This window comes from Ailuropoda melanoleuca, chromosome 3 (assembly GCF_002007445.2).
Source record: "Ailuropoda melanoleuca isolate Jingjing chromosome 3, ASM200744v2, whole genome shotgun sequence".
NCBI lineage: Eukaryota > Metazoa > Chordata > Mammalia > Carnivora > Ursidae > Ailuropoda > Ailuropoda melanoleuca.
Window position 1 is genome coordinate 139,151,968 of NC_048220.1, and position 22,983 is coordinate 139,174,950.

The window sequence follows — 22,983 nt, forward strand, 5'->3', positions numbered from 1 at the left end:
TTGAGATCTTTTGCCATTCCTCATTTAAAAACGTGTGAATTGTTTTTTCTATTTCTGTGAGAAATGCCATTCGAATTTTGACAGGGATTGCATGGAATCTGTAGATTGCTTTGGGTGGTAGAGGGATATTTTAACTATATTAATTCCTTCAATTCATAAATATGGGCTATCTTTTCATTTGTTTGTATCTTTAATTTCTCTAATCAGTCTTGTAGTTTTCATTGTACAGAACTGTTACTTCCTAAGTCAGGTTTATTACAAAGTCTTTTATTGTTTTTGATGCTATTGTGAATGGGATGGTTCTTGAGGGCACTATGCTATGTGAAATAAGTCAGACAGAGAAAGACAAATACTGTATGGTATCATTTACATGTGGAATTAAAAAAACACTGATCATAGAAACAGAGAGTAGGTTGGAGGTTACTAGCAGCTAAGGGGTTGGAGGAAGTGGGGAGATGCTTAAGAATACAAACTTGCAACTAGTAGATAAATAAGTTCTGGAGATGTAATGCACAGCTTGGTGATTATAGTCTATAAAGTTCATATTATAAATATCAAAGCTGCTAAGGGACTAGGTCTTAATTGTTCCCACCGCACACAAAATATGACAATTATGTGACCTGACAGAGATGTTAGCTAATGCTAAGGTCAGATCATATTGCAATATATAAATGTATCAAATCAGCATTGTACTTGTACAATGTTATCTGTCTCCCTTTTTTGAAAAGACTGTGAAAACAGCTTTTTTGAAAACTGGTGTCTGTAAGACTATCAAAACTCTAAGATTACTCAAACTGCCTTTTTGAAGGCAGGCAGCACAGCAGGAGGGCTCTGTGGATCTGGAAACAGCTGCAGGAAGCAGGGAAGCCCAGACAGTGGGGGCTGCGGCTGTCATTCAGGAAGATGATCCCCCGCCACCCTCCCATCTGACCTGGCCGGCCCAGCACCTGCGAATCAGCCCAGAAGAGGGAGCCCCTGTGTGCCCACCTGAGCAGGACTACCGTGGGGGGCAGGGTGGGGGGGATGCCAGAGGGCACGCAGTCCAAGCCTACTGTAGGGCTGACATCCCCACTGACGACAGTGTGGTGGTTGTTTGTTTTTAACCCCAATTCTTTTTTATTCTTGATTTTAAATCAGTATGTGCCTAAACAATGATCTTGAACAGCAACCTTTAAAATATGGTCCAGGGGCTTCTGGAGGCTCCCTATACCCATTCAGAGGAACTGTGAGGTCAAAACTATTTTTTTTATGATACTGAAATGCTTTTTGCTTTTTTCCGCTTTCATTCCCTCTTGAGTGTACAAGAAAGCATTCCAGGGGCTACAAGATGTGATATTGCAGGAGACTGAAAGCAAGAAGCAGAGATAAGAATCCCACCGTCTTCTCTTAGGCCAGACCTTAATCCGGGACTTCCTGGTCCTCCATTACCTTTCCCTGCTCAACCCGCCCTCAAGTCAGACTGGAGGAATCAGTGTTTTTGGCACACCGACCACTGTCTCTCACTGCCAACATTCTCCTCTGCTATTCCTCCATATGGTATGTCCTCCTTCTGCCTCCTGTTGACTGGAAAGGCAAAGCTCGACTCCATGTCCCCTTTGCCTTGAAACCAGTTCATTATCACCATTCCTACCCATCCATGAACCAATAGGAACCTCATATTATTCCAGAATATTCATCACGTTCTGTCTTGTGTATTATATACAAGACAGACAATTGTTCTGTCTTGCACATGTATATCTTGAATATTCATCATGTTCTGTCATGTTTACTTTGCTGTTTCTCTAAAATCTCTAACAAGTAATGTGCTTTGGGTAGACTTGTATTTAGTTCCTTAAAGTCTACCCAGCATCCTCAACACGCTACCACATACGCTTCTTGTAAACATTCTAGAAGGGTCCATTATTACTTCCATTTTTTAAGGGGAAAAAATGCCATCCTCTCTGAGTCTCAATGTCTCCCACCCCTTAAAAAATGGGAGTAATAATGGACCCTTCTAGAATGTTCACAAGAAGCGTATGTGATAGCATATCGAGGATGGCATTTCCCCAATGTCACTTATCCGTGTGATCAGGCTGGGTCTCGAACCTTGGTCTGGAGACCCCGAGACCAGTGCTCAGTCATTTGTAGATTCTCCTTTGCAGGCCGATCCCACGTGGAAAGTGTGAGCAGAGGCTCACAGCTGAAAGGCAGAAGCAGCCCCTCAACGTCCTGTTTGTCTTTCACTTTAGCTCTCTAAAAATGACACACTCACCCCTGAAGAATCTTTTGAATTTTTTTAATGGGAAAAGGGTAAAATAATGTCCTAGTACCACTGAATCCTGGATAGATTAAGAAAAAAAAAAAATAAAAGCTAAGCAATATATGTTGTTCTTCAATTTCAGACTCCCTTGGGATGGTTTTATCTTGCTGAAAGCCTCTTTATTCTTGATATCTTTGTCATGTTTATTTTTTATACGTAGAGCAATTCATATACCCTTGTAAGAATTTTATATAAGGAGATAAATGCTAAGACTAATATTGAATAACTATTTGAATCCCTGAGCAAGATTCCTATTATTGCCTCCACTGTGGAACCAGAACCCCAGAATGTGGAAGCAGCTTTGCGCAAGGTCAAAACATGACTCCCTGAAAGAGCCAGAAACAAAATTACCCGTGCCCCCACCGCAAGTCTCTCCGCTAGAACACATTCTCCATAAACAGCCTCCACGGCGTGTGCAAGTCCGTGGGAAATCAGCATCCACGGCTAGGGCCCCGCTCATCTTCTTCAGTTTCTGTCTCTCACTTCCAAAGACAGGTAAGAAGGTTGTGTTGCAAGATTCAGTCTGGTTATTTTTTCTCCAATATCCTTAGCTAAAGGGTAACCTCCTATCTGACCAAAATTGACCTCCATGTCCTTTATTAGCTGTTGAATTACTTTTGAAAAATGCCCCAAAGTGCTTCTAGGTTATCCTGTGACTGACTGACAAGTCGAAGCCCAGTGAAATCCCAAAGGATTCCTCGTGTGTGTGTGTGTGTGTGTGTGTGTGTGTGTGTGTGTAAGGCACGTGATATTCTATTATTTTTATTTGACTCTAGCGTATGTATATTCTCGTCAAGTACTGTACATGCATGTGTGGGTGTCACATAAATTATCTTTAAGTTAATATTCTTTAAAACATCCATAATATAATAAGAAATCTCTTGGATGTTACGAAGTCAAGAAGGCTGTCCTCCCTTTCGGAGCAATATCAACAACGGAAGAGAAATTCCGTGTAGTGAGTCAGAATATAAAAATCCTCAGGCGTCAGACAAACAGCACAAGAAGACAGATCATATGGGCCGGTCTGGAATAAGGAAGCAACATTCATCGAACTGACTGATAGTGGGGTTCTTTAATACAGCGTAGGCCAATTCATGTATTTCCTGAGTGCGAATGAAAACTCCCTTCACAGCAGCAACACCAGTTTCCAGAGTAGGATGGTGACAAGCACGGGGTCCTCTCGGGTCTCCCATACCAGCCACCAATCCCTGCGATTGGCCTTTCACAGGCTGGGTTTCTCCATCAGTGAGGATGGAGAATCCCTTGGGTCTCAGGATCTTGTGGACAGTTAACGTGACCACGAAGGGCTACACAGCATGTAGGCAGCACTCAATCCTGAATTCCCACCAGCCCTGGGGAGGTGAGTGTTCACACCCTCGATGTATCATGCAGGTAAGGAGACAGGCTCAGAGAGTTTCCATGCTGTGGCCCAGGGTGCAACATACTCACGTGCAGGAGAGGATCTGCACTTTCTGTTCCTTCTCCAAATACTCTTTCCAGTGCTTACAGTATTCACATTCAGAAGTATCTTACATTCGGCACCATTTTTTCCAGCACCCTTTGGGATCGGACAAGTCTACTTAGAGAAGAAGGGGATACAGCTCACAAATCTCTATTTAGAAGGCACCCAACAGTGGGAGAAAATGGGATTGGGACTTCAAAAAACCAGCTTCTGGTCCCAGCGTGCATTCAAGAGTTGTGTCCCATATCAGCCCAACAATCCTTCCTTCTCCCTTATTTTTCTTTTTCTTGATGAAATAAGTGAAACTGCCTTGCTCTCAGAATTATAGTGAGCTTCAAATAAGATGAGTCGCTCAGCAATTCTAATAATATCTGGGTGTGCTTGGCCACATAGAAACCTTCCAATGGGCAGTGCCTGGCATTTATCCTCAGCCTCTGGGACTGGTGAGGCTTGACACATCCGCGCGTACACACACACACGTACATAAACACACACATGTGCGCATACACACATGCATACACAAATGTGTGCATGGTGGAAGTAAATGTTAGAAAGGCTACGTGGCCATCTGGACCGATGGCACCTACAAATTAGGATATTTTCATTCTCTGTGTAGTCCTTACTTGCTGCTCTTCATTTTGGTAACAGTTATGAGAAATTAAAAGTATCCATGCTCTGGAATTATGGGGGAGAATATCCACAGAATGCATTTTATGTGCCCACTTTGGTTTTGGAGGCTGCCCATGCAGTGGGCAAACTGGACAAGGTCCTTCCCCTTGTGGGACTGACATTTGACCAGTGTTAGAGTCAGAGGAGACAGACAGTTAATGCCAAGAAGATGGTTGAGGAATTCTGGATGAGGATGAAGTGCTGTGAACACAAAGGGATGAGAGTCGGGTACCTGTGCTGGCTTCTTCAGGTCTGGAGGGCAGATAGGCCCTACGGAAAAGCTGACTCGGAGTAAGAAGGAGTGAGTTGTGCAAGAATCTGGGGGAGCTGGTTCTGGGTGGAGGGAACAGCTAATGGTAAGGCCCAAAGGGAAGAACTGGCTTGGCATACTAAAGGAGTATCAGAAAGGCCAGGGTGGCCAGAGAGACCCTGAGACATGGGTTCCTAGAGGTGGGCATGGCCCCCATCATGCAGGGCCTGGGAGGCCATGTGTGTTGAGGGCTGCATTTGACTATATGAAAAGACACAAACCACGGGGACTTGATCTAATAGGGGTTTGTTTTCCACACAAGAAAATAGTCTAAAAGTGGGGTCCATTGCTCTGCAGAGCCTCCACAGAACCTCAAACTCCACGTGCCTCTGATCTTTGTGCCCTGCACCCTTAGCATTTGGCATGCATACCTGTACTTGCCTCATGGTTGCAATGTGATTGCTCTGCCTTCCACCTTCTGTCTGAATTCAAGGCAGTATGAACAGTGAAGTCAACGAGAGGAAGGGCAGCCTTCATATCAAGCATGCAAAAGAATTTTTTGAAGATTTTATTTGAGGGGCGGGACAGGAGAGAAAGAATCTCAAGCAGACTCTGTATTGAGCACGTAGCCCAACCCGGGGCTCAATCCCATGACCGGAGATCATGACCTGAGCCAAAATCAAGAGTCAGACATGCAACCAACTCAGCCACCCAGGCAACCCTCAAGCCTGCAAAATTTTGCCAGAAACCTCCCAACAAATTCCCACTTACATTCCAGTGGCAGAACTTGCCCCCCACCCCCAGCTGCAATGGAGCCTGGGAAACACGGGTGGTTTTTCCAAGCCAAGTTGCTTATACAACCACATCTTCTTCAGTAGCAATGCTAATGATTAGACAAGTATCCACACTGTAGTTTGGATGCTATTCTAGGTGGATGAATCAGGAATTCTGCTTTGAACAAGTAAAATTAGACATGACTATCACACCAGAGTGTCCCAGTATAGTCCCAGAACAGGGCTTAGGCAAAGATTTGGACCCTCTGAGGCCTCAGAGCAGTCCAGTGGGGCCACCAAGGCCCTTGGGTAGCTTGCCTCCCTCCCAGAAGCCTCCCTTTTTTTTTTTTACCCTAGGATTCCCTAGGAATGCCACATGTCATAGGATAGAAAATGTCATCACTCTTACCATGCAACGTTAATACCACTGAAGGCAAAAATTCTGACTAAACTGTAACACAATGTTTTCTAACCTAGAAATTTTATACTTCTTAGAAATAAATGGTTTAGACTTAAGACATGAGTTTTTAGCCATATAGCATTCATTACATACACAAAAAAGAAAATATTCATACAATTAATTGGTAAAGTATCCTTAAAGATTCTTTGCATCCAGAATCCAAATCAACAGTGTCCTCGGATTTTCTCACTCTGTTCCATCTCTTAAAAAGAGCGCTCTGCTATTTATTTCGGATTTTCTTCTAAGCTGCTGACACCTGTCTGTGAGTTTTGATGTGAATGAATGTAAGGGAATGACAACTGTATCATGACTGCCGCCTGGCCAACAGATATCTTGCTATTAATGCTGTTGAAATGTGGGGAGAGAGCCCGGGATCAATGGGTAGAATGTGAATTTCTACACGTGCTGTGATGTAGAGTTGGGCAGTGCTGCATTAGACACCCACAGGTCAAGGAGGCAGTCTGAAGCTTAGTGAAGGTGCAGGGGTGGAGAAATGGCTTTGCAGATTTGGTATCCATAGGCGTTCGGATGACAGTCATAACCATGGGCCTGCACGTGACCACTGAAACAAAGTCCAGATAGAGAAGGAGGGCGGTACTGAGCCCTAGAATACTCAAATGTTTACAAATGTAGGAGAGAAGCCAACATGCCTAACAGCAGCCAAGCATCCAGCCACAACACTGAAAGTCAAGGCAGTGTTATGGCGTCCCTGAAGCTAAGGAGGGGGATGGTCATCTAGGTCAAGTGCTACTGAGAGGTCAAACAGGATGGGAGTGGACGAGCGACCACTGGATCGGGCAGCATGGAGGTCATAAGCAACCTTGGCAAAAGAACCTTCCCTGTTTGGGGGCAGCCTCCGTGCAGCTGGAGGATCACTAGATGGATTGGATTGGGCTGAGGGATAAGAGGGAGTGAGGCGCTCAACCTCTTTGATCAGCTGTATCGTCAAAAGTAGACGTAGAGCCAAGGGATGGCGGCGTTTCCTTTTTTAAAGCAGCTGGGCATGTTTGAACTCTAATTCAGCAAGGCGGGATTGATGGTGCAGGAGGGGATATCTGTAATTGCAAAGCGCCTGAGAAGGCGGGAAGGATGCAAACCAGGGCTCAAGAGCGAAGGATCAGCTTTGCACAGAATGAGATCCATCGCAAAAAGAAGACAGCACCAGGGGCACAGACGCCACAGTCCAAGAACTCTATCCACGTCCCCGGCTTCACAGCACTGTCTTTCTCACGGTGGGGTACTCCCATTTGCAGCACCTTTTAACAAATTCCTGCAATCCTTGGGCTCCCAATCGGTCCCACCTGGAGTCTCATTTCCGCACATGATTAGTCGCTCCAAGAGTCAGCTGGACGAGGGCATCTGGCAGACAGGCCGGTCCCCAGACCACCTACATCAGCCCCCGGGGGCGCGCCACCGCCGTCACCGTCCATCTGGCGGGTTGGTAGAGCGCGGCCCGGGAAGGTGCCACCCTCCTGCTGGGCCGTTTCAACCTCCGCCAGCAATCCTTCCAGCATCAGCCCCGCCTCCTCTCCCCACGACACCGAGCCCTATCCCTCCTTCCTCCTCCCACGCCCCGCGGCACCGCTTCCAACGTGGCGCTGCCGACTGCGCAGGCTCAGCACGCTGGGCACGCGGGGACCGGCGGGGCGGGGCCAAGCGCAGTGACGNGTACTGACTCGTTCCCACTTTCTGTCCTCCCGCGGGGCGCGGAGGGCGGGCTCGAACCCGCGGGCGCGGGGCGCGGAGAGGGCGGCGGGGCGCAGGGCGCCGGCGCTGGCGGCCGCTCAGGGGCTCTGCAGACCGACTCGGCCCGCGCTGCCGAGACCCTAGGCGTGCAGGGTCCGCACCCTCTCAAGCCCGTGGCAGTTGCATGCAAATCAGAATGACTTGAAGAAGCCTGCTTGCACAACTTCCCCAGAAAAGTTTGCACCCAGTACTCTTAGACTGTGCAGATGTCTTGGGAAAACGGGTAGCCGGAACGATTAGAAGTCCATGTTTTTAGTGTCGTGATGATGATTAATTGTGGGCTAACAGCATTTTATACCGACAAAAGAACCAAAGGAACGGAAATAATTTTTATCATTAATCACTCACTATGACGTTCTCCTCTTGCTCGACTTTCTTTCGCATCCAGCTTTTTCTTGTGTTTTTTCCGTGAGCTTTTTTTCCCCTCAAATCCTAAACTTCTGAGCCAAGGAAGTTAAATCCAGGAAAGAGTCATCTTTCTTTAAAAAAAAAAAAAAAACCAAAACAACGACAACAACAAAAACTGAATCTAAGCAGGCTTTATGTTCAGACCTCCTCCTTTCTGGTCATAGTTCCCGTTTGTCCTTTCGACTCTGTACGAACCCGGTCGATGTCTGGGTCTCCTCTCCTTTGGAATGACAGTCGATCCATGTGGAAGGACCCTGGGAGAGAAGCAAAGGCCACCCGTCGCAAACATTGAGTCACTTCAGCGCGTGGGCTTCTTTCAGGGTCTTAATTGCACACGTTATTGTCGAAGTCAGTCTTCAATAACAGAAGCCTGATCGAAACATGGCTGCTTTTTGTGGCCCGTGTGTGCCCATTCCTGTTACAGGAGAGCCCCGTGATCTCCCTCTGACGTCCCCTGGATAGGACAGTAATTCTCTGCTTCAACAGGGGCTACAAGGCAGTTTTTAAATAAGTTGCATTCCAGAGTAAGTGTTATTTTTCACCTGTGAAAACTCAACAACAAGAAAAGTACCTGGCACTAGGAAAGAATAATGGCTAACTGGTGTGTAGGGACTGAAGAGGCTTGGGATTTCACAAAACAGCTCTGCTATCACGGAGAATAGGCTTCGGGGCCCTTTGCATTGGTTTAGTTACAAAAAAGAGAGTACCTCAAAGGGATTTCTTTTAAAGATAACTCTGACCTTTAGTTCCTACTGCTATGGATCCATGTCCAGCTCCCTGCTGACCTGGGCAGTTCTGCAGGAAGGAACACCTCCAGTTACACTCACGGCCTTGGACTATATGGACTATATGGCAGTCTGCCCATGACTCCCCTGTCCCTGGCTATTGAGTGGCATTAAAGTGTATCTGTTGGAAAGATACCAAATCAAAGTTGCCGTAATTAAATTGCATGGAGAGACATACCCATATGGAGATTTTTAAGATCAGAGATATAAACTGTACATACTAATTCCCTGGGAGAAACTTCATAAAGGACTCTGATTTTCTTTGATTTGTAAACAGCTAGGCTTTGTGAATTACAAATTAAATAGCTTATTTATGCCCTGAGGAGCAAGGAACCAACTTACTTGTGTTGGTGAGGAATGAACTTGGGTGCTAAGTTTTGAGGCCCATCACTTCTCTAGGGCTAAGGTTTCCTATTCTTTCGAATGGGAGGTTTGGGCCAGCTGACCTTCCTCTGGGAAAGGTGCAAGACAGGGCTGTCTTTAGTACTTCTTCAGCTCTGTTCCTTCCATCCATCAGGACCAGCACCAAAGGGCATTTAATCCCACAGGTAAACTCCTCAAGTGACTTCAGGACAGGTCCTTTAGCCTTTGGGGCCCCAGTCAAACAGGAGCTACTTAGGGATCTGTCACTGTGACTCTGCATTTTCCAAGACCAGTCACACTTGGCTGGAGTTGGAGGAAGGGCCTGGCATCCTGGCCCAGGGGTATAGGCTAGAAAGGGGCCTTTTGCTGCTTGAAGTATTTTGCTTCCCAGCAGTGCCCCTCAGTGCATTCCCCTGTATTACAGAGGTTCCAGCAGGAAAGCTCAGGGTGTCCGTGCTTCCTCTGGCATGGCCAGAGAGTAGGCAGTTCTGCGGAGTAGATGTTATTAAAAAATAAACCAAAAAACAGCAGCCCACTATAATAAAGAATAATCATCAAAGGTAGCCGAGAGCACAGTTCATAAATCAAAATAACAGCCTTAAAAACTTTGGGAACCCTTTCATTAAGTGCTTAAGTTGGGTAACAAAGACTTGTGCTTAAATCCTCAATTGGAAACAATAAAATTCTCTCCCATAACTATCTTCACGTTCTTTTGTGTTTTCTCATTACTGCTGTCTGAGCCAGGTACCCTCCTGTGCATTCCTGCAGCATCCCATTTCCTTATTATCCCACTTAATCTCCACCTATCTGTCTCTCTTCTCCTTGCTTCTGGGCTGAGGTTTTTTTTTTTTTTAAGATTTTATTTATTTGAGAGAGAGAGCACACGCTCACAGGTAGGGGGTGGGAGCAGGTGGTAGGAGCAGAGGGAGAGGGACAAGCAGACACTGCGCTCAGCGCGGAGCCCAATACAGGGCTCGATCTCACAACCCTGAGATCATGACCTGAGCCAAAACCAGGAGTTGGATGCTCAACCGACAGCCACCCGACAAAGCCACCCATTTCTGGACTGAGTCTTACTGATAGCATTATTACCGGGGGCTGGCACAGTGCCAGGCACAAAATAATAACTAGCTCCTGAGTGAGTTTCTCCCGAGACTCTCATCACCTCTCCCATCCCCCAGACCATGCGGGATCTGCAACGTCCCCCTACTTCTGAGCCGCCTCCAGTGTGTACTGGTGATGCAAGGGGGCTCTCAACCAGTTCAGGCAGCATCTTAGTAGTGGGAATAGTAACTAAGGTGTGCTGAGCGTCACGGCTGAGTGGCCCCTCTACCCTTCTAGAGTCATGGCAGACTAACAAGAGAAAAGCAAACAGAAGTTTAGTAACATGTAGTTCTCCTGTATTCGTGGGACAGATGGAGGGAAATGGAGTAACTCCCTGACGTGGCACGAGCCACCACCTCGAATACCAGCTCGAGCTAAAGGCTCTGGAGACGCCACCTTGCCCTGCAGTGCGCTGTCATCCGGGCCCTCTGGAAAAGTAATGAGGTCTTAATGACTTGAGACCTCTCCACTGCTCTCAACTACAAAGTATCCGTGGAGAAATGGGCCAAGACGGCTTGTTTTATGAGCGTTATTGCAAATGCAGATTAGCGAAGTTAGAATTAGAGAGCGAGGGTCTGTTCCATCAAATAGCAGGACCAGGAATCCACGGCAGCACGGAGAATGTCATTACGAGCCACACCATTACTCGTTTCTGCCTGTCTCGGGAGTTCGTGGCAGTGATGTGGATAAAATCTCTCTGTTAAATACATTTTGCTGGCCCCGTTCCTCTCCATTTCCCAGGGTAGCCAAAACCGTATGTCAGTAAAGTTCTCGTAAATCTAACATGTGATAGCTCTGAGCGTTACTAATTTTGCATATGGTTTTCTTTGAAAAGCAGACTTTCCATCCCTTCTAGAACTGAGTCAAATGGAAATATAAACACAAATGTATTTATTTAAAGTGAAACGGAAAACAGACTACTTTTTTTAGTAACTTCAGGATCATTCAAGTCTCTTTTACAGTAATCATTCAAACATGAGTTAAGGATGTATTTAATAGGTTGTGGGTGATAATTCTCCCTAAATCATCTCCTGCAGGAAGGTTTTCAGATTATCTAGGGCACTCTCTTGCCAGCAATGGACGAGTGGTTTGTCTTTTATTGTATTAACTGTTCAGTCACGGATTTGCTAAGCACATCCCCGGTGCCCTCAATCCAGTTGCTGACTAATGCTTGAAGAGTATAGGGAAGTCTGCTTTTGCTCTTGACATGCCAAGAAAAAAAAGACCCTTCTAGTCACTGCATTTTTTTTTTTTCAAAAACTCCCAGTCAGGGTGGAACATGGTATTTTTGAAACATAGTTTAGATTTCACTTCATTCTTCCGTACTTTGTTTCATCCTCTTGCTTTCCCCTTCCCAACTTCGGAAATCTTTTCATTTATATAGGGAGCACTCACTATTGTATCAAGTACTGTATTAGTTACAGTTACATCAAAAGTATAAAGTACTAGTTACAGTTAGCTTAGTTGAGTCCAGTCGTGCCCGCTCTTGTAACAGGCAGCCCAGAATCTCAGCAGCTGGGCTGAACTAGTGCAGGCTTGTTTGCCTTCCCGGGGAGCCGTCCTACAAGGAACAGTGCAGAGGCCAAGGCCCCCCATCGTATGGCCTGTGCACAGGGGACAGTGTGAATGGGGGCTTATGTGACACCTGTGACTTACATCTGTCACTGCATCACTTTCCTGCCGTCTCTGTAGGCGAAGCACAAGAAACGTACATTAAAATAACACAACTTTACTATTTTATCTTTTGGGAGGTGAGAAGTCTGAGATGGGTCCCACCAGGCTGAAATCAGAGTGTCTGTGTGGCTGGTTTCTTCTGGGAGCGTTCTGGGGAGAGTTCTGGGTTTTTGTTTTGTTTTGTTTTGGCCTTTTCCAGAAGAATCTCCTTATTTTAAGGTCAGCTGATAGCAACCTTAATTCCCCCTTGCCAGCTAACCCAACACATTCATAGGTTTCAGGGAACTAGGGCGTGGACATCTTTGTCGGGGGGACAGGGATGGGTTATGCTGCCCCCTCAGTCTCTTCTCCCCATTCTTGGCCAGGCCCCAGGTCAATGGCCCCACCCAGCTGCAGGGGAGGCTGGGGTTGGGAGGGGTGAAGCCCTAGCGCCAGGTTTCTCTGCTGCGCCTCCAGGCGTGGATTCTCCTCGGCACACTTTCTGCAATCAGCTTCCCTAAACCAAAGGATCCCCATGCAGCTGCCTGAACCCCCTCCTCGGCTTTGGCCCAGTCTGTCCAGCAAGGTCCCCGTCCCGATCAGGTCACCACGCACATGGTGCTTTGGGTCACAGCCAGGTGGCAGAATGGACGTTGTGGAAGCTGCGCTTGGCCTGTCTAGTTCTGACCTTGGGCTCCATGGCCCCAGCCATCATGCCACGTGTCTGAACCTCATCTCCAACCCTGGAGAGTGACTGGATTGCCCTTTGTCACTTAAGGGCCTTCCCACCTTAGTCTGTGATTCTAAGGGCAGAATAGCTGTTCGCCGTTATTCTTCCTCAGCTTCGTAGAGAGAAAACCGTCGGGGGCACAAGTTCTGGAACTGATCAGAGCTCAGGTTTTAGCGCCAGCCATTGTTCCCCATGCTGCCTGTGGACCTGAAAGCCCCTGTCAGGACTGCACATGTCTCGGGGGGCAGGTTCTCCTGGGGGGAGGGGTGGTGCTAGATCAGCTGACAGCTCCTCTCCAGGCTTTCATGCCCCACTTTCCCCTTAACGCAGCCCCACGAGCACAAGCACACGGCCACGAGTGTCTTCTTTACCGGCCAGCGGGTTCTTCCTCCCCTCTCCTGGAGAGCTGTCTCTCCTAGCTGCCATGGACCGGACCGTGTTCCTTAGCCCTGTCCCCACCTANGGGGGGGTTGGAGGGGGCCGGGGAGCTGCTCCACACTCCACCTTGCTCACCTGCCACGGCCTGCTCTGCCTGAGATGATTGGGTTGACTCCTCACCTACAGCTCTGGTTGGTTTCTTGGTGTGGCTTCTTTTGTTCATGACCTGAATGGTTCTCAGACACTCATATTTCTCTTTCTTGTCGGCCGATAGGCTTTCCTGCCAGTAACATTTCGGTCTCTCTTCTCGGGTAAGAACAAAGAGGACATACAGCCGCCATTCATGCTGTAACACGAGCTGTGGTGCTTTGGGGAGAGTTGGGGGAAGCCGGGGCTGAGTCGTGAGCAGCCCTACGGGGAGCCTTCTCATCCCCCTGCCCGGCTTCCAGCTGTGGCTCTTTCCATCCTGCTCTTGAGTGCAAGCAGACAAAGCTGTCAGTGACCCCCTTACAGCCGGGCACCCTGACTCCTGAGGGGCTGCCCCAGCCACAGGAGATGTCGTCGACTGCCTCCCCAGTACTTCTTAACCGTGGCAAAGTCTGACCACAGAGGAGGCTTCCTCCCCTCCCTTTACCCCGTAGGCAGGAAGCCGCTGTGCAAAGGGCTTTGAATGTCAAAGTCATTTTCTCCCTCTCCGGGGTGGCATAGTAACCAGAGCCTGCCCTGGGCCATCACTTTGTGTTTCTCTGAGGAGCGATGATGCTCTCTGTTTCCTGGACGGTCCAAGCAAAGAAAGGCCTGCAGGGTGTGATTAAGGGTACGGGCTGCCAGGGTCAGATCCAGCTCCAGATTTGCTGGCTGTGTGGCTCGGACCTGCTGGCCTCCCCCTCTCCAACCCTTGGGATCCCCTCCATAGAGTTACTGTAAGGTGGGGTGTCCCGTGCCCGGTGGTGAGAAAAGGGCCTGCATGTAGCAATGGTGAGAAGAGCAAAGTCAAAGCCTTATCCAGGACCTGTGATTCTCCAGAAGCTTCCATACTTAGATGGCCATGTACTAACGACAGTCCTAGGGATGCTTAGTTGACACATCAGTGGAGAGCTGCAGTGGGGGCACTCTACAGGTGTCCCACGGACTCCCCTCTGCCCCCACAGTCCATGTTGTCATCCCTGTTTCACATGTGAGGAAACCATCAAGAGGGACATTCAAGCACCAAGGACACAGACAGGGGGGATCGTCTAAGTACTAGATGCTAATTGTTAAAACCCATTTAATAAGAGTAGTGAACAGGCAAGCACTTGCCATGCGCCGGGACCAGTGGGAGGCGTTTCACATGTGCTAAGTCATTTAGTGCTCAGCGAACCCCTGGCAGGGAGAGCACTGTCACCCTTTCTTCACAGACGGAGCACCCTGAGGCACGAGGGTGCCAGCAACATGCCCAGGCGTACACACACACAGACATGCATGCGCAAAGACACACACACACACACACACACACACACACACACACGTGCGGGCAGAGCTAGGGTTTGAGCCCAGGGATCTGGCGCCAAGACCCATGTCCCTGTCGTCTGCTTTTCTGCTCATGGTATTTGGTATCCTTCTCAGTTCGAAGCTCTCCCTTGAGTAACAAACCACTACGCCAACAATACGAGTTCTTTTTTTTTCTAATGTCTCATAAAAATACTTCCATTTGCAAAGATTTCTGCAGAAATAACCCTACCTTTGTATTTTTCACAAACGAAGGGTCCTTGTGACTGTGGTAAAACAATCACAATTAATTTGTGCCGTCATACATTTTGGCAGTACTGCAAGTTCAAATGAACCTGTCTCGGCGTTGAGTTATTACTATTATTGCCACTTTTTATTGCTGCATTAATCACCACACACACTGTGAGGGATTGATGAAGTTAATTGTTTTTATAAACCGAATTAAATGAAGCGCTAATGGGAGGGGAGCGGTGACTGAGCCCTGACGTGTGTACTTCAGTGGAGGGGTGGCGGGGCTTCGGGCTTGATTATTTCAAATGTCACCTTGACCTTCATCATCGGTCATTCTTTGTAGTTAGTTACACAGCCCTTTTCCCTTCAGTCACTTGACAGAGCGTGTCTGTGAATTATCGTTTTAAAGTTTGATGTCTGCCAAGTTGAAATGATTCAGACAGCCTCTCTTCAACCGGTGTGGGTATACGTCTGCTTGGACTGCTGTAACCAAATCCCCCAGCCTGGCACCTTAAACCACAGAAATTTGCAGTTCTAGAGGCTGGAGGTCTAAGATCAGGGTGCCTGCAGGTCTGGTTTTTCCTGAGGCCTCTCTCCTTGGCTTGCGGACCTGCTGCCTCCTTGTTGCGTCCTCCTGCCACTTCTCCGTGGCCCCATCCCTAGAGTCTCTTCCTCTTCTTACAAGGACACCAGCCCTGTTGGCTCAAGACAGCCACATTTTAACTTCATCCCATCTTTAAAGGCCCTGTCTGCAAATACAGTCACAGTCTGAGGTTATAGGGGTGAGGGCTTCAATCCATGGGCTTGGGGGACACAACTTGGCCCATAGCCATGCCTCTAACCAGTATCTATTGGGTGTGCGCTAAGGGTGGGATGGATGGAGAGGAAATGAATTAAAAACAAACACTTAGGGGGACAAGTCTTCCAGCCTCCTTTGGCCAAAAACACTCTTACATTTCAATAGAATAGAAAATTATCTTAACATAACTACAGAATTTTATTTCTGTTTCTGTTTCTTAAGGTTTGACCAACTACCCACCCTGGGATATCTTGAAAAGCCACCTGCAGTGGTGTTTTTGTTTTCTTTCTTTTTGAACAAATCTGAGCCCAAAGGGAGGGAAACACCTAGGAACCACACCCGAAGAAACTGAAATTCAGAACTGTTAGCACGAGCCTTGGGCCCACGTGAGGCAGGGAGTGACCTGGTTTCTCTTCCTCCTCATATAAAGACACCAGTAGATTGGGTTAGAGCCCACCCCCACTGGCCTCATTTAACCCAAGACCCAGCGTGCAGCTAGGGGCTCTGAGGCCAGACCTGTGGAGCGGGGGTGGAGCATGTGTACCCAGCAGCACAGTGGGATGGTGGGGCACTGATCTCTTTCAGCCTGGGCTCGGGTCGGGGGAGAAGAAAGTCTCCCTAGAATTTGTCCACGCGGGACTACCCTTTATGTGGGCTGTGAGTTCATATTTATCCTGTTCGGCAATTCCTGTTCTGAGAAATCGGACGTAAAAAGGATTTCCAGGTGCCTGTACTCCTGGTTTGACAGAAGTGTGTCCAGCATCTTTCCAAAGGGAGGCTGCCTGCATCCCAGGCCCCAGAGGATCCCCAGAGACAAAGCCTTACTGAAGAAAAGCTCATAATCTTCAGTCGCCATAACGAGAGGCAGGCTCAGCAGACAACAGCAAGCAGTGGGGTTAGACTCCCAAGGACCTCAGATCATAAAATCATCGAATGTACAACTACAAAACACATCTGCCGAAAATGATTAAATATAGAAAAGAATGAAAACCATGAGGAATGAATAAGATCCGATTCAATAAAGACTGGGTGAATTTGACAGGGAAATAAAAGCTCTAGAAATGGAAAATAAAATGATTGAAATAAAAATCAATAGATGGGATGAAAAGCAGATTTTTGGAAGAATTACCAAACAGGATTATAGTTCCTTCTTTCCAAAGCAGAACGTTCCGTTGGTAAGAATTAGTGGTGGCAGCAGATGGATTGTCACACAGAGTCCTTTATCTCACCTGCCCTCTGCCTTGGATTGTTCCAGCAGTGGGGAATGTTGGCCACGCAGCGGATTCTGTCGGCTTCCTGAAGGCAGGGCCCGCAAACTCTCCCTGGGAAACTGAACACTAATTACCTCGAAGTGTGCGAGCCTGAGGGTGTTTTTCACATTCTCCCTCCTTTAGCATCAGAAGGAGATTTGTCCTGGACTTTTCTTAATGCAGCAGGGTCCGACCAGATTTGTCACAGCAGAGGACATGGCCTGACAGGTTGGCGGTCTGTGTGATCGGAGCTGTGCCGTGGCACCTGGGGGGTAGCTGACCCGAGGAGGGGGGATGCAGCAGGTGAGCCCCGTGCCACGAACCTGGGGGCAATGAACACAGTTCACGTGGCTCTGCTTTCTCACCTGTGCCTGGAAGCTATCAACACCTCTGTCTTAGTCCCTATAACAGTGTAACAGAGTACCACAGACTGGTGGTTCGTAACAACAGAAATTTCTCACAGCTCTATCCCCATGATCCAATCACCTTCCAAAGGCCCCATCTTCAAACACCATCGTACAGGTGAAAGGTTTCAACAGCTGCTCTTATTTAAAGATCTTAGGATGCAGCTCTTATCCCCTTTCTGTGGATGAAGCAGCAAGTCTCTGAGGGGCTAAATAGTTCTGAAACCCTATAGCTGAGGACGTGTTGTCACTTACCAACCCCAAAGCCCGTGCTGGTGACAGCCACATGAAGCATTTCCAAACTCTATTCTTTGGAACACTATAGTCCTAAAGGATGATAACCAGCATTACTGGGGTGGGGGGTGAGTTGTAGGGTCAAGTGAATTTGGGAAAGATGGTACACTCTGTGCCCCTCATAAGGCTTACAATGCATGCTAAAGGCTAAGGAAATCTGCCTTGAGGAAGCCCATTTAATTCGTTCAACCCGGCATTTCCCACACTAAGAGATCTTACAATCCCCGTGGGGGTGGGGAGTTGGTTTGTTTTCTTGCGAAGCAGTGTTAACATATTAGCCATGGAGGAAACACAAATCAAACCACAATAAGATAACATGTCACTCCGACTACGATGGCCATAATTTAAAAGTTAGACAATAGCAAGCGTTGACAAGCATGTGGAGAAATTGGAAGGCTCGGATTGGTTGGAATGTAAAATGGTGCCGTGGCTTTGGAAAGCCATTTGGCAGCTCCTCAAAAGGATATGCAGAGAGTTACCGTATAACCCAGCTCTTCCACTCCTCGGTGTACACCCAAGGAAATGAAGGTATACGTGCATGTATCTACACAAAAACTTGGACACAAGTTGTTCACAGCTGCGTTATGCATAATAGTCGAAAAGTGGAAGCAGTCTAGATGTCCATCCACAGATGAAGGGAAAATAAAACGCGGTCTGTCTGTGCAGTAGAATATCATTCAGCCATAAAAAGGAACGAAGGCCTGAGCCAGGCTGTCACATGGGTAAACCTTGGAAACATGCTGAGTGAAAGAAGGGGTCAAATATGCAGAACAGGCAGGTGCAGAGGAGTGGTTGCCATGCGCTGGGGGAGGGGACTGGGGAGTGACCACAGGGATGGGGTTTCTGTCTGGGGTCACAACGGTGGGCTCGAACTGGTTGCGGCGACGGTTGCACAGCCCTGAGCACATTCAAAGCCATTGCATTGCACTCTCAAACGGGCGACTCGTATCATAGGTGAATTACATGTCAATAAGGGCATCTTTAAAAGTTAATGCGTGCCAACACTGAGGGTTCGCAACACATTCTGGGAAAGTCTGCCACAGATGTCACTGGCTCCCGCCTGAGTGGGCTCTGGGACTGTCCCGTGTCCCCCAGGGCTGTATCACCCTATCAAAAGCATCATCGGTGTTTGAGAAAATGTCACGGGGCAGGGATTAAAGGGGATCCCGTTGCATTAAGAACCTAAAGCAAGCAGCCACTTTCTCCACATGGTTGGTACTCTGGTTACACGACTGCTCTTAAGAAGTCCTTGTAAGAAGCAAACGGAGCCAACAAGAGCCTTGGAAGGTTTCTAAATGGGTTTGGAGTAAAAGATCCCATTGACTGCCACGTCCTACTGAATGTCCCGCAACAGCAGGAACCTCTGTGGTTCATCCTGGTCGCTGCCAGGTTATCTGGACTAGCTCGTGGCTGTGGGGCCACCGAAAGCTTTCGAGCTAGTTCCCCTGGTCCACTGCCAAGCTGATCACACCCCCCTCTGTTTTCATTGTAGTGAAAGCTGGCGGAATGCGCATCGTGCAGAAACACCCGCATTCAGGAGACACCAAAGAAGAAAAAGACAAGGACGACCAGGAATGGGAAAGCCCCAGGTGAGAATGCGGGCTGCTTTCCAGGTTGTTCTGCGCACAACCATGACTTGGTTAAGCATTAACGTTTGTTCTCTGCTCCGGGCATCTGATAACCCCTCGCCATGTGGGCCCTATGCTGTGTGTTTTTCCTTGCCTAATCAGTGAGGCTGTGTCCCCACCGGAGGGGAGAAGCGGGGCAGCCGGAGCACCCCTCTGTCCCCACTCAGTCTGCACACCTGCTGTCCATCTGTGTGCAGTGGCCTCGACTTCCACGACAATATTGAAATCACCTGGAGACCTTCAAACATGCCATTCTGTTTGAATCTCTGGGGTGGGCCTGGCATCTGGCATCCGAAAACTGTCCGCACACATCTGGACTGTCCCATTCCGCAGCCACATCCAAACCGGCGAGGCCACACGCTTATGAGTGCCCAGGTGTCCTTAAATGACATCTCTGCCCCCACCTCCCCTGGTCCCTGACAGCACCTCTGTCTGCGGTGTCCCCTGCTGTGTTTACCACCTGTTTTGCTCGGAGCTTCTGAGGCCAGGTTTGGGTCCAGAACCTCCGTACGAATCCATTTCCTTCCACCCCGTCAAAGGTAAACACGTGCCACAAATGCAGACAGCTTACAAATGCACACCCTTCTGTCAGCTTGCCCACGGAGGAGAAAGCAAACCCCGAGCTTTCTGCCTTGTACCCCGTCCCCAGAGAGCGTCTCCGCCGGAGGAGGGAGCTAAGTGCGGAAAGGGTGTGGAAAGCAACTAACCCGTGTTTCTGTGGGCCGGGTGCTTTCTTTTGTTTCAGTCCAATAGTCCTGAGTAGTAGGTGGCGGTCTGCCCCAATTTTCGCATGGAAAACTGAAGTCCACGGAGGCCATAAGCTTGCTCGTGCGTGTGCATTAATGCGAGTTAATGGATCAGGAGTTTAAACCTGGGTCTAACAGGGTCCAAAGAGGCCAGGCTTCCGAAAGAGTACCTCCTGAGAGCATGCGTCCCCCAAAAGGACATGTGTGTTTTTGGTAACCCCACGTCTCCCTGTATGTATGTGCTGTACCACCAAGTGTTTTCCGTAGCATCTTGTAGGGTGTAAGTTATAGTGTGGTCACCTGAGGGGCAAACAAAATTGGTGGCAAAGTCTTCCTGAGTGATTATTGCCCATTTAAAATCATGAGATCAGCTACGTGGTTGTTCGGCCTAAGTTCTGGTTTTAAAAGAAGGCGGCAGTTGAGAGAAAATTCTAGAACTACCTTTCTCACTGGCTGTTTTCACACAGCTGTGTTTGGAACAGAACAGCATCTGTCACCCTTCTAGACGTCCACAGTCCCGTATCTGAAAACCTTGGGGCCCAGTTTATTTCAGAATGGAGACATTTTGGAGGGTTTTATGAGAATTAAAACAGCACACATTCCATACAGCACCCGTAACGGGTTCTCAGGCATCTTACTTGAATCTGTGTATGGTGTTCACACCAAGGCAGGTAGGTAGGTCTTTACATCTACAGGCGTCAGTCAGTTCAGGTTAACTTTTGCCTCTGTACAAGTTGTAAGGAAAGTTTTTAGAAAATTCTCGAACTCAGCATCAAGTATAAGAATGTGTGGGCCTGTGTCGTTCCCTTGACTAGAGAACCTGGGAGGTCCCGTCTGTGGATCCCGCTGTCTGTAGGGAGAAAGAGTGAGAGAGAAAGCCTTGCCTGGGGAGTTAATGGAACACACCCTTCGGTGTGAATTTCAGTGGAGTGAGGTACAAAGAGCTATTCCCCTGTGAAACGTGGTGTCAATACAGTGAGAGTAGATAATTTATTAGCATGTTTAGAAATAAAGACAAAACAGCCCACTCGTTTTCTTTCTATTGATTTTTTTCTGTGAGGTGAAATACCACCTTTATCGAAGACGTGCAATTTGAATAAATATGCCAGAGGATGAATGATTGCAAGACAAAGGAGCAAGCACCCCAGCGCTCTAGATCTTAGCATCTTACTCACCTCAAAGATTTGTTCTCTGTGGAACCAAGAATTTTGAAGCAGGCTCACTGCAGAGTAGGGTTTGCATAACACACGAGCAAGGGTGGTTTTTTTCCCCTGCAGCCAGATGGCTGTAATGTGTTCCTTATGAGTGTGTCGGCCCCTGTGCTCCTGACTTCAGCTTTGCTCTTGACCGCTGTGGGTTAGACCACTTGACACACCATTGACAGATGGGGCAAGCCTCTGAGGACTCCGACGCTGTTGACAAATGTTGCCAGCACGTCTCCTTCCAAACCTCTGCACCAGGCCTGGTACCCTGTGTAAGAGATTACTTCCACCACGATGGCTTCCTCGTCCGTCTGGTAGGCCGACTGAATAATCCTAGCTAGCCGTCCTCGCCAGGATTCTTGAGTGCCGTACATCTGGGCCCGTTCCCTGGGCTCTGTCCGTGTTAATCCACTGGACCCTCGTACCCACCTGCTCTTTTTGTCATCGCTATTTCAGAGTGGTTATTGATTATTATCCCCATTCCAGATTACTGCTCCCTCTTCAGCAGCTCAGAAAGATTCAGTGACTTTTCCAAGGTTACACAGCAAATAAGTGGCAGAGCCAGCATTCCAGCAGAGCCCAGAGTCCTCACTATTAACCCCGAGGCCGTGCTTACCAAGGGAGCACTTGGTTTGTACCGGGCACTTACTAAATGCTTCACGTCGCGTTCAAAGCTCACAACACCTATAGGCTGGTATCAGTGTGCCCATTATAGAGGTGAAGAAACCAAAGCTCAGGGAGGTTATCTGGCCTGATGATACATAGCCAGGTAGTGACCAGGCCAGGATTCAGCCCTGATTCTGTCTTGACTTGGACACTCATGCCCATAATAGGCTATAGAATCCCCTTATGTGACACAAAATACACAGAATATACTGACAGACGTAGAATGTAAATCCAGACCCCTTTATCAAATAAACTTGTTGATTCTGGATTGCGCATAACCTTTTCCGTATCCTCAAGCCAGGGAGTCCACCTGTGGCTCACCTGTGCGGCTTTGCTGTGAGTAGATGCTATGAGGATCAATTTACAAGGCTTCGGAGGACTGGGCTGTCTTTACTTTACCTAGAAAAAGGCCTGTTTATTTGCAGAATTTGCCACACATTTAATTACTCTCTTGGAAATGTCATCGCATGTGACTTCACCATCCACATTACCCTAATCCTAAAGTTTTATTATTTTTCATGTTTTGATCCAAGTGTCCTCTGGATATGAAAATAAGTATAGAGTCTCAGATGCCAATTTCCTCCTTAGGTCCGCATTTGCAAAACTCTTGCTTTCCTTCCCAGACTTTTATAACTGGCTTTACGTTGACTGATTCATCTCTGGTGGCTTCCTTCCTCATTAGTCTGAAAATCAAATCCTGCTTACAGAGAAAATGAACAACTAGAGCGTTATTATATGACAAAACAAAAAAAACACAACTTTTACTCAGAATTATTTTTTCCTGCAAATATTTGTGCTACTTAATTTTCCAGAGATGGACAGATAATTTCCTGGGCTGCCAAGTTGTTTTGAGAGGCTACATTTTAAAAAGGAGGAAGAAAAGAAAGTAGAAGAAATTTGAAAATGTTACTCAAGAGTTCTTGTCAAGCTGAGTGCCAGTTACGTGTGGGTCTTCGTCTCCAAGAAGAGGAGTAGGCTTCCTTATTATTAGCCAGTACTTTCTGAGTGGCTGCTAGATTCCCTCTCAGAAGTGACCCAGTTAAGGAAAGCCATGGTTTTCCTCAAAGCCTTATGCCGGATGTATTGAGATGAAGTGCTCATGTTCATTACGTGAAGGAGAAATTGCAGACTTCAGGGTGGATTTCAAGAGCCAGTAGGATTCCCTGAACAGTTCAGTGTGGCACATGGGCTAGGG

At 47.8% G+C, this 22,983-nt stretch overlaps 1 protein-coding gene across 1 annotated transcript in view; it reads left to right on the plus strand.

Annotated features, from left to right (window-relative positions):
- Positions 1 to 17,142: 17,142 nt before the first annotated feature.
- Positions 17,143 to 22,983, plus strand: part of DAP (death associated protein) — a 58,990-nt gene continuing 53,149 nt past the window's right edge. The window contains exons 1-2 of the mRNA XM_034655673.1: positions 17,143 to 17,151; positions 19,008 to 19,135. Of these exons, the coding sequence (XP_034511564.1) occupies positions 17,143 to 17,151; positions 19,008 to 19,135 (137 nt within the window). The remainder of the gene's footprint in view (positions 17,152 to 19,007; positions 19,136 to 22,983) is intronic.